The 26,255-nt window shown below is 37.5% G+C and overlaps 1 protein-coding gene, 1 long non-coding RNA gene and 1 pseudogene across 2 annotated transcripts; 1 reads left to right on the top strand and 2 right to left on the bottom strand.

The window, feature by feature from the left end:
* Positions 1–3,120: 3,120 nt before the first annotated feature.
* On the bottom strand, positions 3,121–3,561 carry LOC121987825. Its single transcript, XR_006113732.1, has 3 exons — positions 3,539–3,561; positions 3,317–3,405; positions 3,121–3,211 (listed from the first exon to the last, which is right to left on the bottom strand). It is a non-coding gene; the product is annotated as an uncharacterized LOC121987825 (long non-coding RNA).
* A 1,623-nt stretch (positions 3,562–5,184) lies between these two features.
* LOC121987008 lies at positions 5,185–11,027 on the bottom strand (annotated as a pseudogene).
* Positions 11,028–15,322: 4,295 nt separating this feature from the next.
* On the top strand, positions 15,323–19,235 carry LOC121985758 (bifunctional levopimaradiene synthase, chloroplastic-like). The gene is made up of 12 exons (XM_042539381.1): positions 15,323–15,702; positions 15,803–16,115; positions 16,209–16,392; positions 16,488–16,705; positions 16,807–16,927; positions 17,018–17,130; positions 17,215–17,557; positions 17,654–17,752; positions 17,848–18,054; positions 18,164–18,302; positions 18,407–18,661; positions 18,759–19,235. Exons 1-12 carry the CDS (start codon positions 15,460–15,462, stop codon positions 19,053–19,055), a joined length of 2,532 nt encoding a protein of 843 aa, XP_042395315.1. The 5' UTR covers positions 15,323–15,459; the 3' UTR covers positions 19,056–19,235.
* The last annotated feature ends 7,020 nt before the right edge of the window (positions 19,236–26,255 follow it).

Here is a 26,255-nt window from a genome sequence, read left to right as displayed (position 1 = left end):
TGTAAGGGGAATAATCATCCCCCGAGTCACATCTATGCCCTCTATAATCGAGAAGATGTAAGTCAGCACATGATAATAGGGCATGTGGACTACTCGGGACGTGACGAGACTAGCCGCATGAATAGTATTATAAAACATATGCAATGCAATGTTATGTCTAGATGATGACATGATGCATATAAAAAGAAAGAGTGAGATGGACGCATCTTCGGGACGTCCTGAGATGTGATGGGCAGAATGCATGCAGTCAGGACTCTATACATGACGTAGTCCTGAATCCTAAGAGAGATCGACTTAAAGTCAGAGACTCCAAGTGATCTCTCCCCACAATCTAAAATGATGTGGGAGTAGGGCTCATCAAAAGGCAGATCCCTACTAGGATAGCATTGTTGGTTGTTACTCAGAATATCGTACTGATTCCCCTATACAAAAATTTTATACAAGTCCTGAATCTTTCCTAACAACCTATTGTGTTCTTTAGAAATTAAATTTGGAATCGCAAACAAAACTTAACATTATTGATTCCAAATTCAACTTATTTGTTCTTAGTGGTTTAGACTTGGATCGCAAACGATACTTAACATTATCGATCTAAATCCACCCATGTTACAAATTTAATTAAATATTAATTTCAGAGATCAGCTTCCAGGTTAAACATGGCGAGGCACTAGGCCTTCTTGGTTATGGGAGCATCCACCACTTCTTAGACAAAGCATTTCAACGAAATTTAATATCTAATTTCCTTATAGTAACCCTAGGTTTAACCAAAAAGAACAATCGAATCACAAGTTCAAAAAAAAAAAACACAAAATCGAAAACATAAATTCGATTACCTAGATTCATTAGCCTCTTGTGTTTGATATTTCAAGATCTAAATAAAAGGAAGAACTAGTTATGATGCGGAAACTAATAACTAGTTATACCTTTTATAGCTTATAGACCTCACGATCTTTTGTCGTATTTCTCTTCTTATCTTGGACGTCGTGTGGGCGATGATCTACCAAGACAAGAATCCACCCAAGTTTCCTTCTTCTTCTTGCAAGTTTCAGCCACCAAGAGTCTTCTAGAGATGAAGAACTTTTGCCACCAACCAAGCTCCAAGGGATGCTAGGAAACAATGCCTCCTATCTCTTCTTCTTCTCCAAGCAAAATCCGGCCACAAAGATCTCTCCAAGAAGATGATGTCACCAACCACTTAAGAAGAAGAATAGGGGAAGAGGAAGAAGAGAGGGCCAGTCACCACCAAGGAAGAGAGGAATAATAGAAGATATGTTATGAGGTGAGACACCTCTACCCTCTCTTTAATATTCCTTGGTCTTGGCAAATAAGGAAAGTGTTAATAAAAACTTCCTTATTTTCTTTGCCATAGAAAGGAAAATTTAATTGACAATTTTTTTTTCCTTTTCTTCTATTAATGTGGCCAACCCCTACATGTCCTCCATGCAAGGAAAGTTTTAAACACAAAATTAAAACTTCCTAATTTGTTTCTGAAAATTTTTAAAATTAAAATTTCTCTTTAAAAAATTTCCTTCATGGTTGGTTATAAAAGGAAACTTTTATAAATTAAAATCTCTCTATTAAAACATGTGGATGATTACAAAAAGGAAAGTTTTCTCCAAAATTAAAATCTTTCTTTTAACTACAAATAAGGAAAGATATCGAATCTTTCTCTTAATCTTTTGTAAAAAACTATAAAAGGAAAGATTTATAATTTTAAAACTCTTTTTAAAAATAATGAGGATGATTATAAAAAAGGAAAGTTTTATCAAAAATTAAAATCTTTCTTTTAACTACAGATAAGGAAAGATATCAAACCTTTCTCTTAATCTTTTGTAGAAAGCTATAAAAGGAAACACTACAAGAAAAAAGCCTTACAACAACGGTTTTTCACCGTTGTCGTAGCCCCTTTCGGACTGTTGTTAAAGGCTGTGTTGTTAAAGGGGGTACTCAAAGATAACGGTTTTTAACCGTTGTCTTTGAAGACAAAGACAACAATTTTTACAACGGTGAAAAACTGTTATCTTTTCCTTCAAAGACAACAGTTTTTCACCGTTGTCTTTGAGCGTCTACCTTTAATAACAGGGTCTTCAACAACAGTTTTAAACTATTTACGACAACAGTGAAAAACCGTTGTCTTTTTTTGATAAAAAATAAAAAAAATATTAAAATTTATTATACAATTTTCTAGTATTATAAATCATTCAAAATACTAAATTTGTAAATAAAATTTAACATATAATTTTCTAACATTCGAAAATAATATTTACAACATTCCGAAGAAATTTCAAAAGCAACCAACAAAATGACAACGACACTATTAAAACAAAGGTAGAACAACACAACATCCTAATCCTAGAAGAGTAACACAACATCCTAATCTTGATATCCAGTTTTGAAGAGTTGGAGCATTTGAACTACTTTTACCATGTACAACACTAGAAGAGTAACAAAACACTGCTTCTTAATTCTCCTAATCCTTCATCTTCTTCATCCTTGCCATGTTTGCATCGTACTTGGATCGAAGTGGACCAAGTAGATAAAGAAAGAAGATAAACTAAATGCCTTCATCTTCTTCATCCTTGCTTCTTAATTCTCCTAATCCTTCATCTTCTTCATCCTTGCTTCTTAATTCTCCTAATCCTTCAAACTCCACCTGTAAGAAGAAGATAAAGAAATGTCACTTGATCTAAACTAAATGCCTATGAATAATAAAAAAATCTGAAATCTCATAAAGTAGACTTAATTCATTAATAATGCATCATATTGAATGCCTCTCCATGACTAGCTTAATAGCCTGTGCTATAGACATGTCTTCATTTGTTTCATACCTGAGTTTGTTAGCCTGTAAACGTTGAACAGTCATTTCACAAGAGAAATATTTCCAAGTTATCAGCACTGCAGATATAAGGTTAATAAAGAACTTGCCTCTTCCAGAATGGTTTCAAACACCTGACCAACTTTTTCCACTAGATCTTGAGGCACTTGATGTCCATCACCATCAAAGAGTGCGTAGCTGAAAAATAGAAGTAAATTTGTCTCCATAAGATTATAGTCTCCATGATCAGTGATATATGTTAGTTATTCAATTAACCATTACCTCTCCAAGTCATGATGATACAAGACAGAATTGTCACCAGAAGTTCGATAAATTGGTAGACCAAGTCTTCCAATCCAAGATGCCAATGGATTCTCGTTGCAGACACCATGCAACCTGAAGTGTCCAAATTAAAACTTCTAGTCACTGAAATTTTGAAGGCTGGCCATAATCCTCTTCAGAAGGAATGAAAACAAAAACACACAAAAAAAAGAAGCATACCAGGCTGCTCCCATGTCAACAGGAAAACCAAATGAGTAGTTAGTGTGAACTCGACCACCAATTCTATCCCGAGATTCTAAAAGCACAACCTAAGGAATAAAAAATAAACTTCCATGTGATACAAATTTACCCAGCCACTTCACACACTGCATTCATATCAGAACTTAGAATCTAATATGTAAAGGCAACTGAAAAAACTGTTAATTTATATCGACATAACACCTGAAAAGCTACATTTTTCAGTGCATGAGTAGCTGCAATCCCTGCAAATCCCTTAATATAAGTGAATATATACCACAAAACATAGGAGTTTAGAATTAAAACTAAGCATAAAGTTCAACATAATTATTAAACAAGTTCCACATGTAAATATAAAAGTCACAAAATTGATAATAATAGTTACAGAATATTCGAATGTCAAAATGACAAATTAATATGTCATAATACTTATTTAGCAAGTTCACATAGATATAGTGAAAATTAAAGAAATGCACACTTATGATACAATAAGTAAATTTTGTTCCCATAGTAAGCTATTCTAAAGACATCATATATCGCCACAAGAACATATCACTTGAATATTATTATCAGCAAACACCAATAGATATTTTTACCGCTTTTTTATGCATAGCATGTCCTTGAAGAACAAGACCCTTCTTGTGAATTGTGATAATTAATTGAATCGTCCAGATTGTCATTCAACAACAACAAGTCTAGCTTTAGAGTTTGCAAAGTATATAACAAAAACTGGCTAACAAGGTTTGTTATTTTATTCATTGTGATATACTCTAAATTAAACTTCTCATACAGTTTAAATAGATGGATGAATTCTTAAAATATATTTAAAAGTAAGTGAACTATTGTTGTGATGAAGTGTATGTAGGCTTGAAAAATTCGGATGGAATAACATGTTTGATGAGCACTACAGAAGAAAGCCATGTCTTGTGGAATGATAAATGAACAAGTGAAGTTGAGAACATAAAGAATAAGGAAAAAAAGAATTTAAAAAAAAAAAGCAAAAAAAGGCAGCAGATTCTTGGATACAATGTCGGGAGCAATGGAAATCTCTTTCTATTAGACATCAATTTCTTTAAGGCATTCCATCTCTTATCAGCTCACACAAACCAGCAGTAGAAGCATAAGAATGAAGAGAAGCATTATAAAAGGTAAGAAATCAACCGATTTGGTCGAACACCTAAAAGTGCAGGAAAACAATCCTTCCAAGACTAGACCTTGAACTTCACACTGACCCTTAAACAATCAGTAACGAAAATAAGGATAGAATACCCAATCTTGTGATCGTTACAGCAGGAAGACGAACCTGGTGGAATGATAAAGGTGCAAGTAGAATTGAAAAAATGTAAAGAAAGGGGCGAAAGATGCATCAAAAAGAAGAAAAAAATGAGCAAATTCTTGGATGCAACCGAAATGCTTTGCATCCGACATCATACCAAACGACCAATTTCCATGAAACGCATTCAGTCACTCTCCATCATTGCTTGCACAATCCAGATAGGGAGAAGCATTAAAAAGAATATGAAGAATTGTAAACTTTTGTCGGTTAAAAGGAAATGTATACTTCTTGCTGCAAGTTAATAGAACTCTGAGCGTAACAGGAGTGGGGGAAAAAAAATGTAAGAAATGGAAAGATTTGAACAAAGACCTGGAAGTATCTGACACTCGAATGCTTGAACGATCCGAGTTGGCTCATGAGGATTTGGATGTTTGCGTCGGCCTCGAGAACGGTCAAGTGGCGTGGGAGTGGGATGACGAAGAAGTCGACCGAGGGGTGATCATGGAGGGCGATGCCCAAAAATTTGTGACCTAGGTTTCTGGACGAGGCGCTGGCATCGGAGACATATGCGCCTTTACGGTCGATGGCACGATAGATAGCGATCCGGTGCAGCCAGTTCCCAACTTTTGTGATGCCGCCGAAGCCCTCCATACCAACTTTTGTGATCATCGTCCACTGTCGCCTCGTTCTCACCGGTCATTTCCTCCAGCGACCTTCCCTTCGACTCCGGCACCAGGAAGGTGCACGCTAGCCCCAGAAGATTGCACACGGCAAGCAAGAAGAGGGCATTCCTCACCCCGATCCCGGCAGGGTAGCCTCGGTCCGCCTTCGCTGGGTCCGGGTTCTGCGCCAGGTACAGGAACCCGAAGGCCCCCACGATCGCCCCCATCTTCCCTGTCGCTGCCGATATCCCGTGGCATGTCGACCTCAGCCGCGCAGGGAAGACCTCCGCCGGCACGATGAACGTCGTGCTGTTCGGCCCGAAGTTGGCGAAGAAGAAGGTGAAGGCGTACATGACCACGAAGCCGATGTGGTTCCCAGGCGTTGTCCAGTAGTGCTACGGCACTGCCAGCCCCAGCATGAACGCCGTCATCATTCCGAACCCTAGGACTTGGATCGTGAACCGGCCGATGATGTCGATCAGTGACACCGTGAACCAGTACCCGGGCACCGTGCCGCAGAGCGCGATTAGGGTTTGCGCTCGCGCAATGCGTATAACCTCCGCTTTAGAATAGTTGTTGCAAAATATAGTTCGTACAAAATTGTAATTTTATTTTTACTATTTGAATAAATCCATCCATCTTAAAATAAACCACAAATTTTATCTTAGAGATAAACATTAAGGGATATAAATTTCACTTCATCAATGAAAATAGGCAAATAACTATGTTTGACTATTTTTTTTATAAAATAATTTTTAAAGACAACATAGTTTTAGACATCAAATTAAAATATGCACATTAAAATGTAAGCAACGCTAATAGACAACGATTGATTAAAACTGTTGTCGTATGCCAAATAAAGATATCTCATAGACAACAATTTTAAAAAATCGTTGTCTTATGTATGTCAAAGACAACGGTTTTTTAAACATTGTTGTCTTTTTTTAAAAAACACGACCAACAACAACAGTTTTCAATAAAACTGTTGTTAAATGACAAAAAGACAACAGTTTCTCAAAAAACTGTTGTCTATTTGGTGTGGTTAAATCTATAATTTCTTGTAGTGAAAGATTTAAATTTTAAAACTCTTTTTTAAAACCATGAGGATGGTTACAAAAAAGGAAAGTTTTATCAAAAATTAAAATCTTCCTTTTAACTACAAATAAGGAAAGATATCAAACCTTTCTCTTAATCTTTTGTAGAAAACTATAAAAGGAAAGATTTAAATTTTAAACTCTCTTTTAAAACCATGGCTTCCACATAAGGAAAGATTTTAAAATAAACTCCTTTTATTTTTTATGTGGCCAGCCACCTAACCTTGGGCTCCAAGCTAGGGCCGGCCACCACTTGGTCCATCCAAGGCTTACCTTGGTCGGCCCTTGCTTGGGCTCCAAGCTTGGCTTAGCTGGCCACCTAAGGATGGGTAAGAAGGTGGATATAGGTGGGTATAAGACTTTATAACTAGGAGACTACGACAAGGATCGAGAGGAGGAATTGGTTTTGGTCTCCCGATGAACTTGAGCTTCCCATGTTCGCCCCGAACACCCAACTAGAGTTCATCAATAATATCTCATTCCACTAAAGAGTTATTATTGAACTACCGCACCAATCCCATATTATTATATGGGGGGGCTCCTTTTTATCATGAGTGCGTTAGTCTCCCTGTGTTTAAGATATAGAATGCCCACTAATTAAATGAGTTACTGACAACTCACTTAATTAATATCTAGCTCAATGAGTAGTACCACTCAACTTCATCATCATATCGTACTAAGTCCACCTACAGGGTTTACATGACAAGCCTTATGAGCTCCTTTTGGGGACATCATCAACCTAGATTTCTAGGACACAGTTTCCTTCTATAATCAACAACATACACTTTAAATAATATTATTTCCCAACTTATCGGGCCTATTGATTTATCGAACTAAATCACACCCTTTGATAAATTAAAGAAATAAATACTAAATATATGCGCTTGTTATTATATCAGGATTAAGAGCACACACTTCCATAATAATAAAGGTCTTGTTCTTTTATGCAGTCAGTATAAAAAGAACTTACCTTAAATGGTCTTGCTCAATACACTCAGAGTGTACTAGTGTAATTTTATAGTCAAGATAAACTAATACCAAATTACACTACGACTATTCCAATGGTTTGTTCCTATCCATCTTAGTCGTGAGCTACTGTTTATAATTTATAAGAAATTGATAACATGATCTTCTATGTGTGACACCACACACTATGTTATCTATAATATAAATTAATTGAACAACTACACTTAGCATATAAATGTAGAAATTTGACCAATGTGATTCTTATATGTTTATACAAAAGTTAGACTTTTAGTATACACTCTAACAATCTCCCACTTATACTAAAAGACTATGCTGCCATATACCCTGCCATACATCTGATTCTCAAGCCTTCAACATGCCCATCAAAAGATCTTATCTTAAGGGCCTTAGTGAAAGGATCTCCCAGGTTATCATCTGATGCAATTTAGGCGACAACAACTTCTCCTCGTTATACGATGTCTCATATTGGGTGGTACTTGCGTTTTATGTGTTTACTTGCCTTATGGGCTCCTGGTTCCTTCAAATTTGCTACTGCACCAATAATTTTGGGCAAACCAGGAATTACATCTAAGTTCATCATGAAGTTACTGAGCCATACAACTTCTATGGCTACCTCAGAGGTTGCCACATACTCAGCTTCCATGGTGGAGTCCGAAAAGCATCTATGCTTAACACTCCTCCATTGTTATGACTTTACCTCATAAAGTAAACACAAAGCCCTGAGGTTGACTTACTATTGTCCCTATCTGATTGGAAGTCAAAATCCGTGTATCCCATAGGGAGCAAATTATATGCCTTGTAAACTAGCATATAATCTCTAGTTCCTCTAAGGTACTTTAATATATGCTTTACGGCAGTCCAGTGTCCCTAGTCCTGGGTTACTTTGATATCTGCTAACCATGCCTACGACAAAACAGATATCTGGTCTCGTGCACATCATAGCATACATTAGGCTTCCTATAGTTGAAGCATAAAGAACTGCCTTCATCTCTTCTATCTCTTTTGATGTCTTCGGAGACATCTTCTTAGATAAAGATACTCCATGCCTAAAGGGTAGAAAACCTTTCTTGGAGTCTTGCATGCTAAAACGAGCTAGGATAGTATCGATATATGAAGCTCGAGATAAGCACAACATTCTTTTCTTGTGATCCTTTGATCCCGAGAATATGTGCGCATTCACCCAAGTCCTTCATATTGAATTGCTTGGACAACCATACCCTTACTTCTGACAACACTTTGATATTGTTTCCAACTATCAAAAATGTCATCTACGTATAGTACAAGAAATACCACCACGTTTCCATCACACTTCTTGTATACAAAAGACTCATCCAGACATTGAGTAAATCCATACGACTGGATTACTTCATTAAACCGGATGTTCCAAGACCTTGAAGCTTGCTTCAGTCCATAAATAGACCGATTGAACTTACATACTAGATGCTCTTTGCCCTTTGCAATAAACCCCTCTGGTTGCTTCATATGGATGTTTTCTTCAAGACTTTCGTTAAGAAAAATTGTCTTGACATCCATTTACCACACCTCATAATCCATATGAGCAGCAATAGATAAGAGTATCCGGATAGACTTAAGCATAGCTACTGAAAAGGTTTCCTCATAATCGATTCCCTCTTTCTGAGTATACCCCTTCGCAACAAACCTTGCTTTGAAGGTTTCCACCTTCTCATCTATCCCTCTTTTTCTTTTGTAGATCCACTTACATCTAATAGCTTTTACACTATTTGATGATTCTAATGGCTTCCAGACTTTGTTAGAATACACAGATTCTATTTCTGAATTCATTGCTCTTTACCAAGATTCTGCATCTATATCTTGGAGTGCTTCGTCATATGTTCAGGGATCAAGTTCATGTTTACCTGGGACCAAGTCTGACGACTCTCCCAAAAATATGAATATTTCAGATTGCCTAACAACCCTCCCACTACGACGAGGCACTGTCTGTTGTTGTGTATCATTTGTGATACGTGTTGCAGTTTCTTGTGATATTTCATCTTGCACTATTGGTACTAAAGTAGGCATGTCCTCTCTCATTTCTTCTAGAACAATTTCACTCATGGGCTTATGGTTTATTACATAATCTTCCTCTAAAAATCAAGCATTGGTGCTAATAATGATCTTCTGATTTTTAGGATTATAAAACAAACCACCTTTCGTTCCCTTAGGATATCCTACAAACAGACAAACTTCTGTACGTGATTCCAACTTGTCAGTATCTCCCTTTAGCACATGTGCTGGACTACCCCATATCCGAATATGACTCAGACTAGGCTTACGCCCATTCCACAATTCCATGGGAGTAGAGGGTACTGATTTAGAAGGTACCATATTCAGAATGTACACTGTTGTTTCCAGATTATATCCCCAAAACGAATCTGGTAATTCTGAATAACTCATCATCGATCTAACCATTTTCATAAGAGTTCTATTTCTTCTTTCTGCCACACCATTCTGTTGGGGTGTACTAGGTGCAGACAATTGAGATTGAATCCCAGCCTCTGATAAGTAATTCCTAAACTCTCCAAAGAGGTACTTGCCACTACGATCACACCGTAGTGTCTTGATACTTTTACCATGACGTTTCTCCACATCAGTCTTGTACTCTTTGAACTTATCAAAACACTCAGACTTGTAGTGCATTAAGTAAATGTACCCGTATCTCGAATAGTCATCTATAAAATAGACGAAATATTCGAAACTACCTCTTGCCTGGATAGTTATAGGACCACACAAATCAGAATGAACCAGTTCCAACACATCTTTGGCTCTATACCCCTTGGCCTTAAAAGGTCTCTTGGTCATTTTTTCCTTTCAAGCAAAATTCGCAAGTTGGAAAGTTTTCCAACACTAATGAATCCAAGAGTCCTTTGAAACCTACTCAAGTTAATATGACCAAGCCTTAGATGCCAAAGATATGTTTGGTTCATTTTCGAAGGTTCCTTTCTCTTATTAGATTTAGAAGATGTGTTTTCATTTGTTGCATCATGGGAGTTATTGGATTTAGAGTATATAAATTGTCAACGAACGTACCAGAACAGATAACTTCCCTATTTATCTTGATAACACCTTTGCTATCATAAATAGATAGAATATCCATCCTTGTATTGTTTAGAAACTGAAATCAAGTTCTTTCTAAAACTTGGTACGTAAAGATAATTTCTTAAAACCAATAATTTATTCCTATAAACATCTCCCACTGCAACAGCTGCTACTTCTGTAGTATTGCCCATGTAAACAGTGATTTCTCCTTCATGTAGTTGTCGGATTTCTTGGAACCCCTGCAATGATTTACAGACATGATCAGTTGTTATTATATCTACACGCCAAGTACCGGTAGATAACACCACTAAACATGTTCCAACTACTAGAGAATAAGATATACCTATATTGTTCTCTTCCTACGAGGACAGTCTGCCTACAAATGTCCAGACTGCTTGTAAATGAAGCACTTACCTTTCGACTTCTTCATTCCTGCTTTTAGTCCAGTACCTAGAGATCATACAGTCTTGCCTGTTAGCCTAATTCTAATATCCGAAGAGTTCTTTGAGATTGTACATCATGTCATGGCCAATAGACATGGTCTGATGCTGATGTTGCAGCACATTTGATATAAAAGCCAAATGTAACTCCGCGCTATCTCATTTGCCTTGACCCATTTCTTATGATACTCAATCTCCTCTTCACTAGAATCACTATTAGGCACATTAGGGCAGACCTCCATTAGTACAAACTTATAGCTTACAGCAGTTAGGACAATATCCAGGTTTCTTTTCCAATCTATCTAGTTGGGACCAGTAAGTTTGTTCTCTTTCAGTATAATAGCCAGTGGGTTGAAAGTCATCCTAAGAATCACAAAATAAACTTTTACTCAAGACTCTAAATTTAGAATAATATTGATTTCTCAAATAATATTATTTAAATTTACCAACACCTCAAAACATCAGAATTTTGCATGCCACGTTAGTGTGGACGTATACAAAATCAAACATTTATAAGAGGAGGGTCTTACCCATTAATTTTATTATCTTGTCATCCTAACTTTATGACAAATAAAATTAATAGTTGGTATTCCTTTGGTCACACAAATAATAGCAGTGACTCCGTTGGGGAGGATACTATTAAATGTGTCTAAGTGTATACCATTACTTGATAGTTAGTTCATTAAATAGGATTATGTCCCTTCAGTTGGAGAAGATCACACGCTCCTAAATAATTTCCTATAACCATCCATAAAGGAAGTTTGATTTAGTGATCCGCAAACAAACTCATCCGTTGTGGAGGGAGGCACTCAGAACCAACTCGCAAGTTTGTTGCATCACTTACAAACCAGTAATGGAGACTGTGAAATTTATTTACTAATTTCTCTCCCACTTAGTTATTTAAGGTGAGGAATTTTAACCATGCACACACACACATCACAGCAAATAAAGCAATAAATATGGAAAAATAATTTTCCAACTATTATGACCTTTTCCATCACTATCCTCCGTGTGTTGCCAACCCTAGCTGCTACTATCTTTAGCCACCGCAATCGGGTCTAGTCGCCGCATCTATCTTGCTTCCTTTTCCGCTGCATCTCTGGTCCTCAAATAGTACCACGTCTTGCAAGGATACGATCCGCGACAAAAATAGAATTTTACATATATTGATCCTATATTCCACAAAGGAATGTACATGTAATCTAGATCGAAATAAAAATGTAAAATCTTAAAACTAATACAGCTCCTGCTGTATTTAATACATACAATCATGCACACAAATAAAATGCCATAGACATGTCCAAAGGTCCAATCACACACAATCTCTATAAGCCATAATAGTTGGAGCCTACAACCACAGAGTTACCATATTCTACTATTATCCTGCCTAAATTATGTATGACATGTGCATAATTAAACTGGAAACCAAACACACAAAGGTAAACCCTAGCTCTGATACCAATTATTGGTTGCTACTCGGAATATCGTATCGGTTCCCCTGTACAAAAATTTTGTACAAGTCTTGAATATTTCCTAACAACCTATTGTGTTCTTTAGAAATTAAATTTGGGAATGCAATCATAACTTAACATTATTGATTCCAAATTCAACTTATCTATTCTTAGTGGTTTAGACTTGGATCGCAAACGATACTTAACATTATTGATCCAAATTCACCCATGTTACAAATTTAATTAAATATTAATTTCAGAGATCGGCTTCCAGGTTAAACATGGCGAGGCACTAGGCTTTCTTGGGTATGAGAGCATCCACCACTTCCTAGACAAAGCCTTTCAACGAAATTTAATATTTAATTTCCTTATAGTAACCCTAGGTTTAACCAAAAAAACAATTGAATCACAAGTTCGAAAAACAAAAGAAACACAATCAAAAACATACATTCGATTATCTAGATTCATTAGCTTCTTGTGTTTGGTATTTCAAGATCTAAATAAAAGGAAGAACTAGTTATGATGCGGAAACTAATAACTAGTTATACCTTTTATAGCTTATAGACCTCACGATCTTCTGTCGTATTTCTCTTCTTATCTCGGACGTCGTGTGGGTGACGATCTATCGAGACAAGAATCCACCCAAGCTTCCTTCTTCTTCTTGCAAGTTTCGGCCACCAAGAGTCTTCTAGAGATGAAGAACTTTTGCCACCAACCAAGCTCCAAGGGATGCTAGGAAACAATGCCTCATATCTCTTCTTCTTCTCCAAGCAAAATCCGCCCACCAAGATCTCTCCAAGAAGATGATGCCGCCGGCCACTTAAGAAGAAGAATAGGGGAAGAGGAAGAAGAGAGGGCCGACCACCACCAAGGAAGAGAGGAATAATAGAAGATGTATTATGAGGTGAGACACCTCTACCATCTCTTTTATATTCCTTGGTCTTGGCAAATAAGGAAAGTTTTAATAAAAACTTCCTTATTTTCTTTGCTATAGAAAGGAATATTTAATTGATAAATTTTTTTTTTCCTTTTCTTCTATTAATGTGGCCGGCCCCTACATGTCCTCCATACAAGAAAAGTTTTAAACACAAAATTAAAACTTTCTAATTTGTTTCCGGAAATTTTTAAAATTAAAATTTCTCTTTTAAAATTTCCTTTCATGGTTGGTTATAAAAGAAAACTTTTATATAAAAATATGTGGATGATTACAAAAAGGAAAGTTTTCTCCAAAATTAAAATATTCCTTTTAACTACAAATAAGGAAAGATATCAAATCTTTTTCTTAATCTTTCGTAGAAAACTATAAAAGGAAAGATTTATAATTTTAAAACTCTTTTTAAAATTCATGAGGATGGTTATAAAAAAGAAAAGTTTTATCAAAAATTAAAATCTTCCTTTTAATTACAAATAAGGAAAGATATCAAACCTTTCTCTTAATCTTTTGTAGAAAGCTAAAAAGGAAAAGATTTAAATTTTAAAACTCTCTTTTAAAACCATGAAGATGGTTACAAAATGGAAAGTTTTATCAAAAAATTAAAATCTTCCTTTTAACTACAAATAAGGAAAGATATTAAACCTTTCTCTTAATCTTTTGTAGAAAACTATAAAAGAAAAGATTTAAATTTTAAACTTTCTTTTAAAACCATGATTTCCACATAAGAAAAGAGTTTAAAATAAACTCTTTTTATTTTTTATTTGGCCGGCCACCTAAGCTTGGGCTCCAAGCTAGGGCCGGCCACCACTTGGTCCATCCAAGGCTTACCTTGGCCGACCCTTGCTTGGGCTCCAAGCTTGGCTTGGCCGACCACCAAAGGATAGGTAAGAAGGCGGGTATAAGACTTTATAACTAAGAGGCTACGACAGGGACCGAGAGGAGGAATTGGTTTTGGTCTCCTGATGAACTTGAGCTTCTTGTGTTCGCCCCGAACACCCAACTCGAGTTCATCAATAATATCTCATTACACTAAAGAGTTATTATTGAACTACCGCACCAATCCCATATTACTATATGGGCTCCTTCTTATCATGAGTGTGTTAGTCTCCTGTGATTAAGATATAGAATCCTCACTAATTAAATAAGTTACTGACAACTCACTTAATTAATATCTAGCTCCAAGAGTATAGTACCACTCAACTTCATCGTCATGTCGGACTAAGTCCACCTGCAGAGTTTATATAACAAGCCTTATGAGTTCCTCTTGGGGACATCATCAACCTAGATTTCTAGAACACAGTTTCCTTTTATAATTAATAACACATACTTTAAATAATATTATTTCCTAATTTATCGGGCATATTGATATGAGTGTTTCTTTGCTTTTTGAAGAATTTCCTAGTTATTCTTTGTGAAGATTTTCCTTAATAATCTTCGTTCGAGATTATCTAACCATTTTGTATGAATCTTCATGATTCCGCCTCTTCACATTTGAAGAAAATTTATTCTCCAACCAAATTTAAGTATGATATATAGTCTGTCGAATTCAAATTTAAACTTTTTTTAAAAATATATTATTTATATTATTTTTAACTTAATAATTTTTTATTTATAATGTATGTTATTTTTTAAGAAAACTTAGCTAAATTTATGGCACTTTACTTTTAAAAAAAATCATAATAATATTTTAAAATTTATTACTAACTTAACTCACTAAATTATTTGATAATATTATTAAATTATCATCCAAGAAAAATTCTTACCGTCTGAAGCGTAGTTGGCATTCGATGCGAGATATATAATTAATCAATTGAAAGGCGCGCTGGAAGTGTGATATATTTTTATAAATTAAATGGAAAAAAAAAGAGAGAAAAAACAAAAGAGAAATTGCAAATTATAATAGTTAATTAACTACTACTTAGTCAATGTAAGAACCCGCCCGCCTAGCATCGTTGACTGACGTTGCCGCTTGGAATCCTCCTCAACGCCGGGACTCGACGGTTGTTTAATTTCTTCCATATTATTTTGCAAGAACGCGGTGTCGCAAGTAATCCGCCACCTCTCTTACTTATAGATGACTTCTCCACTAATTGATCCAACTCCAATTCCTTCCCCCTCCTCTCTTTCGTATACAGACAGCTGCTGCACTTAGCTTGCCAAAGACGAATCATAAACCTTCAGAAGCCACAAGCGGAGAGAGTGAGGGAGAGGAAGATCAGAGATCATGGAGAGCCTGTGCCAGCTTCCTGCCGCTCCCAACACCCTCGCCTTGTCGAGGGGCCTGGCCAATGGCCGCCGGAACTTGGCCCTGCAGGCGAGGATGAACAATGGCAGCGCAGGCTTCAGCCACGGAAAAAAGACGGTTTCCATCCAGTCACGGAGCAAGAGGTGTGCCGGAATCGCTCTCAAAGCAACGCAATCTCCACAAGTCGAGCTCACAAAAGAAGCCCAGTTGCCAACCCTCCCGGTAATAGACCTCGGCTGAAAATCAATCAAGAATCAAGATCCTGCCTTGCGTGCGTGCATGCATGTACTTTCTGCTTACTGCTAGCTCATAAATTTTTTAGGCGAAGGTTGAGGAGAAGAACGAGAGGTGGGAGACGCTGGTTAAGGAAATCAAAGAGATCTTCCGGTCGATGAACGACGGCGAGACGAACGCTTCGGCTTATGACACTGCGTGGGTGGCTAGGATTCCGTCCACGGAGGAACCGAGCAGGCCTCACTTCCCGCAGACTGTTGATTGGATTCTCAAGAACCAGTTGGAAGATGGCTCTTGGGGAGAGCCCACTTACTACCTCGTCTTCGATCGATTGATTTGCACTCTGTCATGCGTCCTTGCACTCAAAACCTGGAACGTTGCAGAAGACCAGATAGAGAAAGGTACCACACAATATCTTTAATTAATCAATATATATATTAATGATTTTGGCATGTGAAATGAATCATCGATCTACAACTTAATTGATCTTGCAGGTCTAGATTACTTGAGGAATCATGTGGATGAAATAGAGACCGCGAGCGAGAGTCTGATAACTAGCGGATTCGAGGTTGCATTTCCTTCCATGTTGAACGAAGCCAAGACTCTGGGCATCGATCTTCCATATGATCGTCCGTCCATTCAAAAAATTGTCCAATTTAGGGAAAAGAAAATGAGCAGGTGACTGATTAATTAATGAGTATAGATTAATTAATTACTGATTTAATCGGCAAGGAAAATCGAATTCAACGCAAACTACAACTGATCTGTGGCAGAATCCCAGTGCAAGTGATGCATTCAGTGCACACGACGCTGCTATACACGTTGGAAGCCTTACAGGAAGTCGTGCAATGGGACAAAATTCTCAAGCTTCAATCTGCAGATGGGAGCTTCCTCAGCTCTGCTTCTTCCACGGCCGCAGTCTACATGAAGACTGGTGACAAGAAATGCCTTGAGTTCTTGCAATCTGTACTAGACAGATTTGGAGACAATTGTAAGTTATCCCTATCAAAATTTTAATTGGTTTTGTTTTCATCTTCGATCGGCAACTTCTTTAGTTATAAATTAATTTCATTAACATGGCGAATTAAACAGTGCCCTGCCAATACCCAATCGACCTTTTCGAACGCATCTGGGCCGTCGATACGATCGCGAGACTTGGGATCGACCATCTCTTCAAGAAAGAGATCATAGAGACGCTTGATTACGTTTACAAGTACGACCAGTATTTTTTAGATTCAAACTAGACTGGTTATACTTAAACTCATTACGCTAAAGAATTTAATTATCGATGGTTGTTGAATAGATATGCTGGGAAACAAGGCGTTTCTTGGGGCAGAGACAACACCGTTCCTGATGTTGACGATACGTGCATGGCCCTCCGTCTGATGAGGTTATATGGCTACCCTGTCTCCTCAGGTATGCAACATATATGGTGCATAAGTTCATTATTAATTTCTTATGAGACTTATTCCAACGTAACTAAGAGTCACTTGCTTGCAGATCTGATCGAGTTCTTCAGAGACGACGATGGCAATTTCATATGCTTCCCAGGCCAAACGCATCGTGGAGTATCAGACATGTACAACTTGTACCGCTTCTCTCAGGTTGCCTTCCCCGGCGAGAAAATTCTGAAGGAAGCCGAGTCCTTTGTGGAGACATACTTGAAGGATTGCGTGAAGAACAACAACGTCGACGACAAGTGGTCCTGCAAGAAGGCACTGGGCAAAGAGGTTGCTCGTGGCTTGGAGTACCCGTGGAGGAGGAGCTTCCCCAGACTTGATGCCAGGGAATACCTTGAGCATTATGGAGACAGCGATGTTTGGCTCGCCAAGACCATCTACCTGTGAGTAACAATCAATTTTTAATTCCGCTTTGTTAATCAATTACTCCCCTTCAAAATTTAGAAAATTAAGCGACTTGTGTACGTCTCGATATTTAGGATATACAATGTGACAAATCCGAAGTACCTACAACTTGCCAAGTTGGAGTTCAACAGGCTGCAAGCAATATACAAGAAGGAGACGGATTCCATTGCAGAGTATGTTGCGCTAACTGCTTAATTAATTCTATTCTTTCATTTTTGGGCTTTGAAGCTGTAAGAACCCTAACAAGTATATATGGTTAATTTAACAGTTGGTGGAATAGCTATGGACTAGAAGCTGCCTCTCTGTCCCCCGAGCAGCTTCACTTCGCTATCGCTTCTACACTCTCTGAGCCAGAGTTTGCTACGAGCAGAATAGCCTACACCAAGTTCAATTCCATTGAAAATGTTCTCGTAGATCTGTTTTACAAACATGAATCCACTGAGGACTTGAAGTTGCTGTGCCAAGCAGTTGAAGAGTAAGTAGTGGGAATCATGCTGGATGCTGCCCTTTCTGAATCCTGTTTAATTAATTTGATGTGGAATGAAATCACTGACTAATTATCTTGTGATTTATTTAATTTACAGGTGGAATCCCTCGCTGGCTCTTTCACTTCCAGCTCAATTGAAAACAACATTGAATGTTTTGTATGAGACTCTGAATGAATTAGCAGGGGAAGCCAGTAAAGTCCAAGGGAAGGATGTGTTCCCCTACTTCCATGAACTCGTAAGTTACTATTAATTGCAAGAAACTTTTAGTTTTTCATTTTAATCAATCTTAATTAGAGTTAAATAATTAACTGAAATTCCTTGGTGAAATAATGACAACAGAGGAAGAAACAGATGGAGGTGTACATGAAACTTAGGGAGACTAAATTAGGAGGACAAAGCGTGGAGCACTCATTGAAGGAGTACATCGACCTTGGCAAGAGCGAATTGGGCGTGGCCGTCAGATTACTGCCTTCCGTGTTTCTGATGGGAGAGCGTCTCAAGGATTTGGATCTGCTTTGCTTGAACGAGAAATCCAGACTCCAGGATCAACTCTCCGAGTTCTTGAGACTGTACATCGATGTCCAAATGCACAACGTATGGCATTATTAATCGGACTCGATAGAGTAATTGAATGCTTTCTCGAGTTATCGAATTAAACTGATCACTAATCGTTTTAATTTGGCGCATGCAGAACTCGCTGGTGCCAGATGGGAACAACGCTGTGGCCTTGAGCATGAAAGAGAGCAACTGCACGGCGGAGGAAGCGTTGGGCCACGTAGAGGCGAAGATGGATGCGGCGTTCGACGAGCTGGTGCACGAGAGTCTAAAGCCGAGCTTGGTGCCGCGTAGCTGCCGGAGGTTGATGTTTGAGCACGCGAGGATCACACAGTTCTTCCTGCACGACGACTTCACCTCGCCAGCGCATAAGCAGAAGATCGCTGAAGCCATGCAACGCTTCTACACGCCTGTTCCGATCGGTAGTGCATGAACGGAGCAGCAGGGGAGTACCTTTTTTTTTTTTATCAAAAAAATTGTGGAAATAAACTTAACGCTTTATGAGATCGAGGCACGCAGATCGAAGCCCGATAATAATTTTAAATTTTGTGTTAATTCTTTTAAGGACGATATAATGCTACAATGAATGAAAGTCTTTACGTGTTAATTATTATATGATCCAGTAATTGTGTTAAAAATATTCGAAAAAATCTTTTGGCCAAAAATATTTTTTATTTTGTGCTCGACACGTTTAAGCAAGGCGCCGTTCGAACTACGCTGCCGTTCGACACACGATATTCAAGTTGAATGATTCCATTAACTTGAAATGCTTTACAGAGGAAACGACGAATTATGTAAATATTTTTAAACATTTTAAAATTAAATTCATTAGGTAGTTAAATAAGCAAAAATTGATTAATTTTTTGTTGTTGTCGAATATAGATTTTTAGAGAGAAAAACTATTAGAAACGTCATCAACTGTGTTTTGAGTCGAATAACGTTTGCCCTTCTTCTCAGAATGATAAACTAAGACAATAATTGAATTTGTCATGCTTTTAAAAATTAATTCACACCCTTATTTTATAAAGGTAGATTCATTATCTTAGCGGCCCCCTAGTACCGGTCCCACGGATATGAAGGGAGGTTCATACAGGTACACAGGCGGTCGTTAGTTCCTGAGAATCGATCCCTGACCATTACGCCAGAGATATCATGCACCCACCGTCTGCGCTACGCCCTGGGGGGCACACCCTTATTTTATACTTTTGACATTGAATGGATATCAAAATCATTTTTAAAAATATAGAGATGTTTGAACAAATACGGAGATATTTTAAAACGAAAATATGACTTTTGATAAAATCTAGATGCCGGGAAACTTCAAGTGCCATTTTGTAAAACGCTCATTCTTTTCTTTTAAAAGAACACTTCTATTTTGTTTTTCTTAAATCATGAGTCTTTTTTCTTTTTTTCTTTTTGCATTGACGTGGTCGCGGTTTTTACATTTTTACACTTCATTATTTTTAGAATTAAAGATTATAATCAACTTAGTTTATCATTTTTTTTTCATGTATGCAGGTCGTCCCAGTGCAACGAAAGTGATACTTGATTTTATCATCTAGATATTAACAGTTCGATACTCAATTATGTGGTGCATTTATAAATATTTTTTCTCCAAATGAGATATATAATCATATAATACTGAACTTCTGAACTGTCAACCTTAAACGTTTCCTAATTTATCATAACGACCGATAAAATTTTTTTATGAGACTTAATCGTTCCAGATTCAATTTCATTCATAGTTTTTTCTCCATGGGTGCAGATCAACGCAAGACAAATTACACCTCCACTCCACCTTGTCGGTCGATTTCTATATATACCATTAATTCCTATTAACGTTTGATTAAATTAATTTGAATCAATACATTAAAATTTTATCAGTTGGAAGAGTGGTATTCCTGATTAGCATGAGTCCTTGATTGATTGACCTAAATTGACGCATGCCTAATAAGCTAGAGACAAAGGCATGTCTTCAACGGGCAATGGCGGAAGCCGATATTCTAGAACTATCTAGATTACCTTCCTCTCTCTCTCATTTTTCCATTCTCCTGTCGTAAATTCGACAGCTCCTCCGTGTCATTAGCGTCGAGGCCCCCAGCTAAAAGGCCGGGTTAGGTTTACGATTGAGTATTTTAAATTTTTGTTCCTATAAACAAACTGTGGAAGTGAGATAATAATTTAAATTATTATAATACGTGCATCGCATACATACAAGATACATATACGTGCTAGATATAATCATAAATCAAAATGGCCATTTAGAAATTAAATCTATGAGTTTGTAATCGAATCTTATAGAGAAGGTTTGTTAGCCTCACGAGGCTAGCTTTTAGTGGAATCAATTAGTAAGGCTAGACTTAACGAAGCTTGTCTCTATCGATATCTACGTCGAGATATATTCAAGACGACTCTCTAAGTCACAAGTTTTCGTCTCGAGCAGAGGAGTACTTAGCCGGACGACTATCCCATATTGACAATAGAATTCACACATTATATATATATATATATATAATAACTAGGAAATAAATAACTATTTTTTAATAATAATTATTCCCTAATAACTAGGAAATAAATAACTATTTACTTATAATAATTATTTTCTAATACACCCTCTCAATATGGTGTCCCAGAGATGACACTAATCTTGCTGCAAAAAGCAAACAACCAAGGTCGAGAAAGCGACTTTGTAAGTGCATCAGCCAACTAATCCTCAGCAGGAATATGAGTAACTCGCAGTTTGGAGGCCTGTACCAGATCACGAACAAAGTGATAGTCAATAGCCAGATGCTTCATTCGAGAGTGAAAAACAGAATTAGCTGAAAGATACGTGACACCCAAATTATTAGTAAAAAGCACATTAGGCGTGGTAACCGGAAGAAGCAGATCTGTCAAAAGTGACTTAATCCATGGATCTCAGTTGCTGCAGAGGCAATGACATGATATTCAGCCTCAGTTGAAGAGTGTGCAACCGTGCGCTGTTTGGTAGATTTCCAGGAAACCGGATTAGCACCTAGAAAAATAATACATGCACTTGTAGAACACCGATCATCTGGATCTCCTGCCCAGTCTGTATCAGAGAAACCATGAAGAGTAAAAGATGTATTTGCAAGAAGACGAATGCCAAGATCCCTAGTACCATTGAGATACCGAAGTAGATGCTTCACAACACCCCAATGCGTCTCTGAAGAAGCATGCATAAACTGTGAAAGCTTGTTGATCGCAAAGGAAATATCAGGATGAGTCATACGAAGATGTTGTAAGCCTCTAACCACTTGTCGGAACTTAGTCGTATCAAAAGATGAAGATCCATCATGCAAAGTAAGACGAGAGCCAACAGCAATAGTTGTGGAGATCAGCTTGGAATTAAGCATGTTGTGTTTGAAGAGAATATCAGTGGCATATTTTTGTTGAGACAAGAGAAGACCATTTGAGGTTGGGCGAACTTCAATACCGCAGAAGAGGGAAAGAGCCCCAAGTGTTGGTTGGTCCTAGGAAGATCGTACCGACTCCACCGTACAAAAATTTTGTACAAGTGTCGAACCTTTCCTAAACAACCTATTGTGTTATTTAGAAATTAAATTAGGAATTGCAAACGGAACTTAACATTATTGATTCCAAATTTAACTTATCTGTTCTTAATGGTTTAGATTTGGATCACAAACGATGCTTAACATTATTGATCCAAATCCACCTATGTTATAAATTCAATTAAATATTAATTTCCAAAATTGGCGTCCAGAACTGCATGGCGAGGCACTAGTCCTTCTTGGGTATGAGATCATCCACCACCGCCTAGACAAAGCCTTTTAAGGAAAGCTAATATTTAATTTCCTTATATAACTCTAGGTTTAACCAAAAAGAACAATCGAATCACAAATTCGAAAAAAAAAACACAAACTCGAATCACAAATTCGAAACTTTAGAATCATATGTCTCTTGTGTTTGGAATTCATACAAAGAAAAACTAGCATGATGTGAAAAATAATTACTAGTTATACCTTTTCTTTGTATGCTAATAACCTCGAGATCTTCTGTCGTATTCCTCGCCTCCTCTTGGACGTCGTGTGGGCGACGATCCTCCAAGATGAACACCACCCAAAAGCTCCTTCCTCCTTCTCTAAAATCTAGCCACCACTATCACAAAGAAATAAAAGAGAGCAAGGGGAAAGAAAAGGGGGGAGGGTCGGCCACAAGAGGGAGCACAAGCAAGAGAATAAGAATTGATCTCTGATGAGGCTTCTCCTCCCCTTCTTTTATAATACTTGCCCAAGGCAAATAAGAAATATTTTTTACAAAAATTAAAATCTTCCTTTTGTTTTCCCTTTCCTCCTTTTTAATTCCTTTTCTCTCCTCTTGATTGGATGGTTGATTGGTCGACCCCTTGCTTGGGCACCAAGCAAGGGTGGTCGACCCTTAAAAGAAGAAAAAATAATCTTGTAAAAATTTTATAAGTAAAGAAGGAAAGCTCTTATAAAATTTTACAAGCTCTCTTTTAAATTCCTAATGTGAATTTTAAAAAAAGAAAATTTTAAACTAAGTTTTAAAAACTTCTCATTTAAAATTTTCTTTTTTAACATGGTTACAAAAAAAAGGAAAGTTTTAAAACTAAAACTCTCTTTTTAAAATCCATGTGGATGGTTAAAAAATGAAAGTTTTAAAACTTTCTTTTAAACCATGTGGTCTAATTCAAATAAGGAAAGTTTTTATAAATTTAAAATTCCTCTTTTAAAACTTGTAGTTATCTACAAAGAGAAGATTTTAAAAATTCAAAACACTCCTCATAGTTTGAATTATGGTGGCCGGCCCCTTCTTGCTTGGGCACCAAGCAAAGGGCCGGCCCTTTTGAGGAGGAAGTGGCCGACCCTATGGCTTGGTCACCAAGCCATGGCCAGGCCCCTTTTTGGGCACCAAGATGGGCTTTTCATAAGTAGATTTGAGGCTTTATTGAGGCTACGACAGAGACCTAGAGGAGAAATTGGTTTTGGCCTCCCGATGAGCTCGAGTATCCCATGTTCGCCCTGAACACACAACTCAAGTTCATCAATAATAACTCATTCCACTAGAGAGCTATTATTGTACCACCGCACCAATCCTAAATTACATTATGAGCTCCTTCTTATCATGAGTGTGTTAGTCTCCCTGTGTTTAAGATATTGGATGTCCACTACTTAATTGAGTTACTGATAACTCATTTTAATTAATGTTGATATGGGTTAGGTTTCATAGATCCCCGGTAAGAAGGGGAAAGGATATAACCAAACGGAGAAGGTAGGCTAATATCGGCCGGGGTATACCTCAAAAGGAGGTAGGTTGGTATCGACCGAAATATGCCTCCAAGGAGGAAGATCCATATCAATTGGCATATACCTCAAAGGAGGTAGGCTAATATCGGCCGAGATATACCTTGAAAAGAGGTAGGTCTGTATCGACCGAAATATGCTTCCAAGGAGGAAGACCCATATCAATTAGCATATACCTCAAAGGAGGTAGGCTAATATCGACCGGGATATATCTTGAAAAGAGGTAGGTCTGTATCGACCGAAATATGCTTCCAAGGAGGAAGACCCATATCAATTGGCATATACCTCAAAAGAGGTAGGCTAATATCAGCCGGAATATACCTTGAAAGGAGGTAGGTCTATATCGACCGAAATATACTTCTAAGGTGGAAGATCCATATCAGTTAGCATATACCTCAAAGGAGGTAGGCTAATATCGGCCAGGATATACATTGAAAAGAGGTAGGTCTGTATCGACCGAAATATGCTTCCAAGGAGGAAGACCCATATCAATTGGCATATACCTCAAAGGAGGTAGGCTAATATCGGCCGGGATATACCTTGAAAGGAGGTAGGTCTATATCGACCGAAATATGCTTCCAAGGAGGAAGATCCATATCAGTTAGCATATACCTCAAAGGAGGTAGGCCAATATCGACCGGGATATACCTTGAAAGGAGGTAGGTCTATATCGACCGAAATATGCTTCCAAGGAGGAAGACCAATATCGGCCGGGATACATCTTTAAGGAGGCAGACCAATATCGATCTAAACATGCCTTTAAGAAGAAAAGCCAAGACCGGCCGGTTGACCAATACCTTGGAAAGATACTTGATAAAATATAGCCTAGTGCTAGTTAGGATAATTAACATAGAAGGGCGCCGACAGAAGCCTCAGGAGGAATAATAATCATTAACTAAACCTAGTCATGATTAACTTTGATCGATACAAGGAACATTGGTATATTGAGCTATCCATGATATAATAGAAGCAGGAGGGGCGGGAAGAAACGATAGAAACACTTTAAAGGGACTCATGAGATAGGATAGAGGTAAATATTTCAAATAAGATAATTAATGAAGATATCTGCAATATGTGACTATATGACAGGTATTATATATTTTGGCGGGAAATGTGATTTTAGATTGTTTTGCAGGTGCTAAACGACAAAAAAGGTACATCTGGGGTACAAGAAAGATTCCTTAAAAGTCATTCACCACAAGTACGCAGCTTACGTCATCTCATAACAAACTCTAACAAACCGGGGTCCACTTCATGACTACGGAGGTTATATGAAGTGGTATAAAAGGGGGAATCCTCTCCGTTGGCGAGGTAAGTTCACATCATCACGTACATTCGTAACCCTAATTTTCAACTACTGCTCATCTTCTTCTTCCACACCAAGAAAGATCACTAACTTGAGCGTCGGAGGGCCTAGTCAGGGATTCCCACCCTGGTCTTAGGTCACTGACGATAGTGTTGGCTGGTCTCTTGTGTGTAGGAGGTCTTGGAAGCTCCGGATATGGTTTTCTCTTTGATTGGATCTCTCTCTCTCGTCATCGGGTCTTCGCGCAAGGAGGGCATTGGCTGATCCTATTCTTCCCGATCCGCTTTGGGTTTCTCGGATCGGCGTTCTCTAGGTTTTCTTCTCCATCAATAGTGGGTTTCTTCTTCCGGATCTCCGTCTTGTCCAGCTTCTCAAACAGGATCAAATGTTTTAGTCCAAAAGTAGTACCACTCAACTTTATCGTCATGTCAGATTAAGTCCACCTGCAGGGTTTAACATGACAATCCTTATGAGCTCCTCTTGGGGACATTATCAACCTAGATTATTAGGACACAATTTCCTTCTATAATCAACAACACATACTATAAGTAATATCATTTCTCAACTTATCGGACCCATTGATTTATCGAGCTAAATCTCACCCTTTGATACGTTAAAGGAATGAATACTAAATATATGTGCTTGTTATTATATTAGGATTAAGAGCACATACTTCCATAATAACTAAGGTCTTATTCTTTTATTAAGTCAGTATAAAAAGAACTTACCTTAAATGGTCCTGCTCAATACACTCAGAGTGTATTAGTGTAATATATTAGTCAAGATAAACTAATACCTAATTACACTACAACTATTCCAATGATTTGTTCCTTTCCATCTTAGTCGTGAGCTACTGTTTATAGTTTATAAAGAATCGATAACATGATCTTCTGTGTGTGACACCACACACCATGTTATCTATAATATAAATTAATTGAACAATTACACTTAACATGTAGATATAGACATTTTTGACCAATGTGATTTTTTATTTCAAAATAAATGTTTACAAAAGCTAGGTTTT

The sequence above is a fragment of the Zingiber officinale genome, chromosome 5B, assembly GCF_018446385.1.
Source record: "Zingiber officinale cultivar Zhangliang chromosome 5B, Zo_v1.1, whole genome shotgun sequence".
Lineage (NCBI taxonomy): Eukaryota > Viridiplantae > Streptophyta > Magnoliopsida > Zingiberales > Zingiberaceae > Zingiber > Zingiber officinale.
Note: the sequence above shows the minus strand (reverse complement) of the source record. Positions and strands in the feature narration are given on the sequence as shown.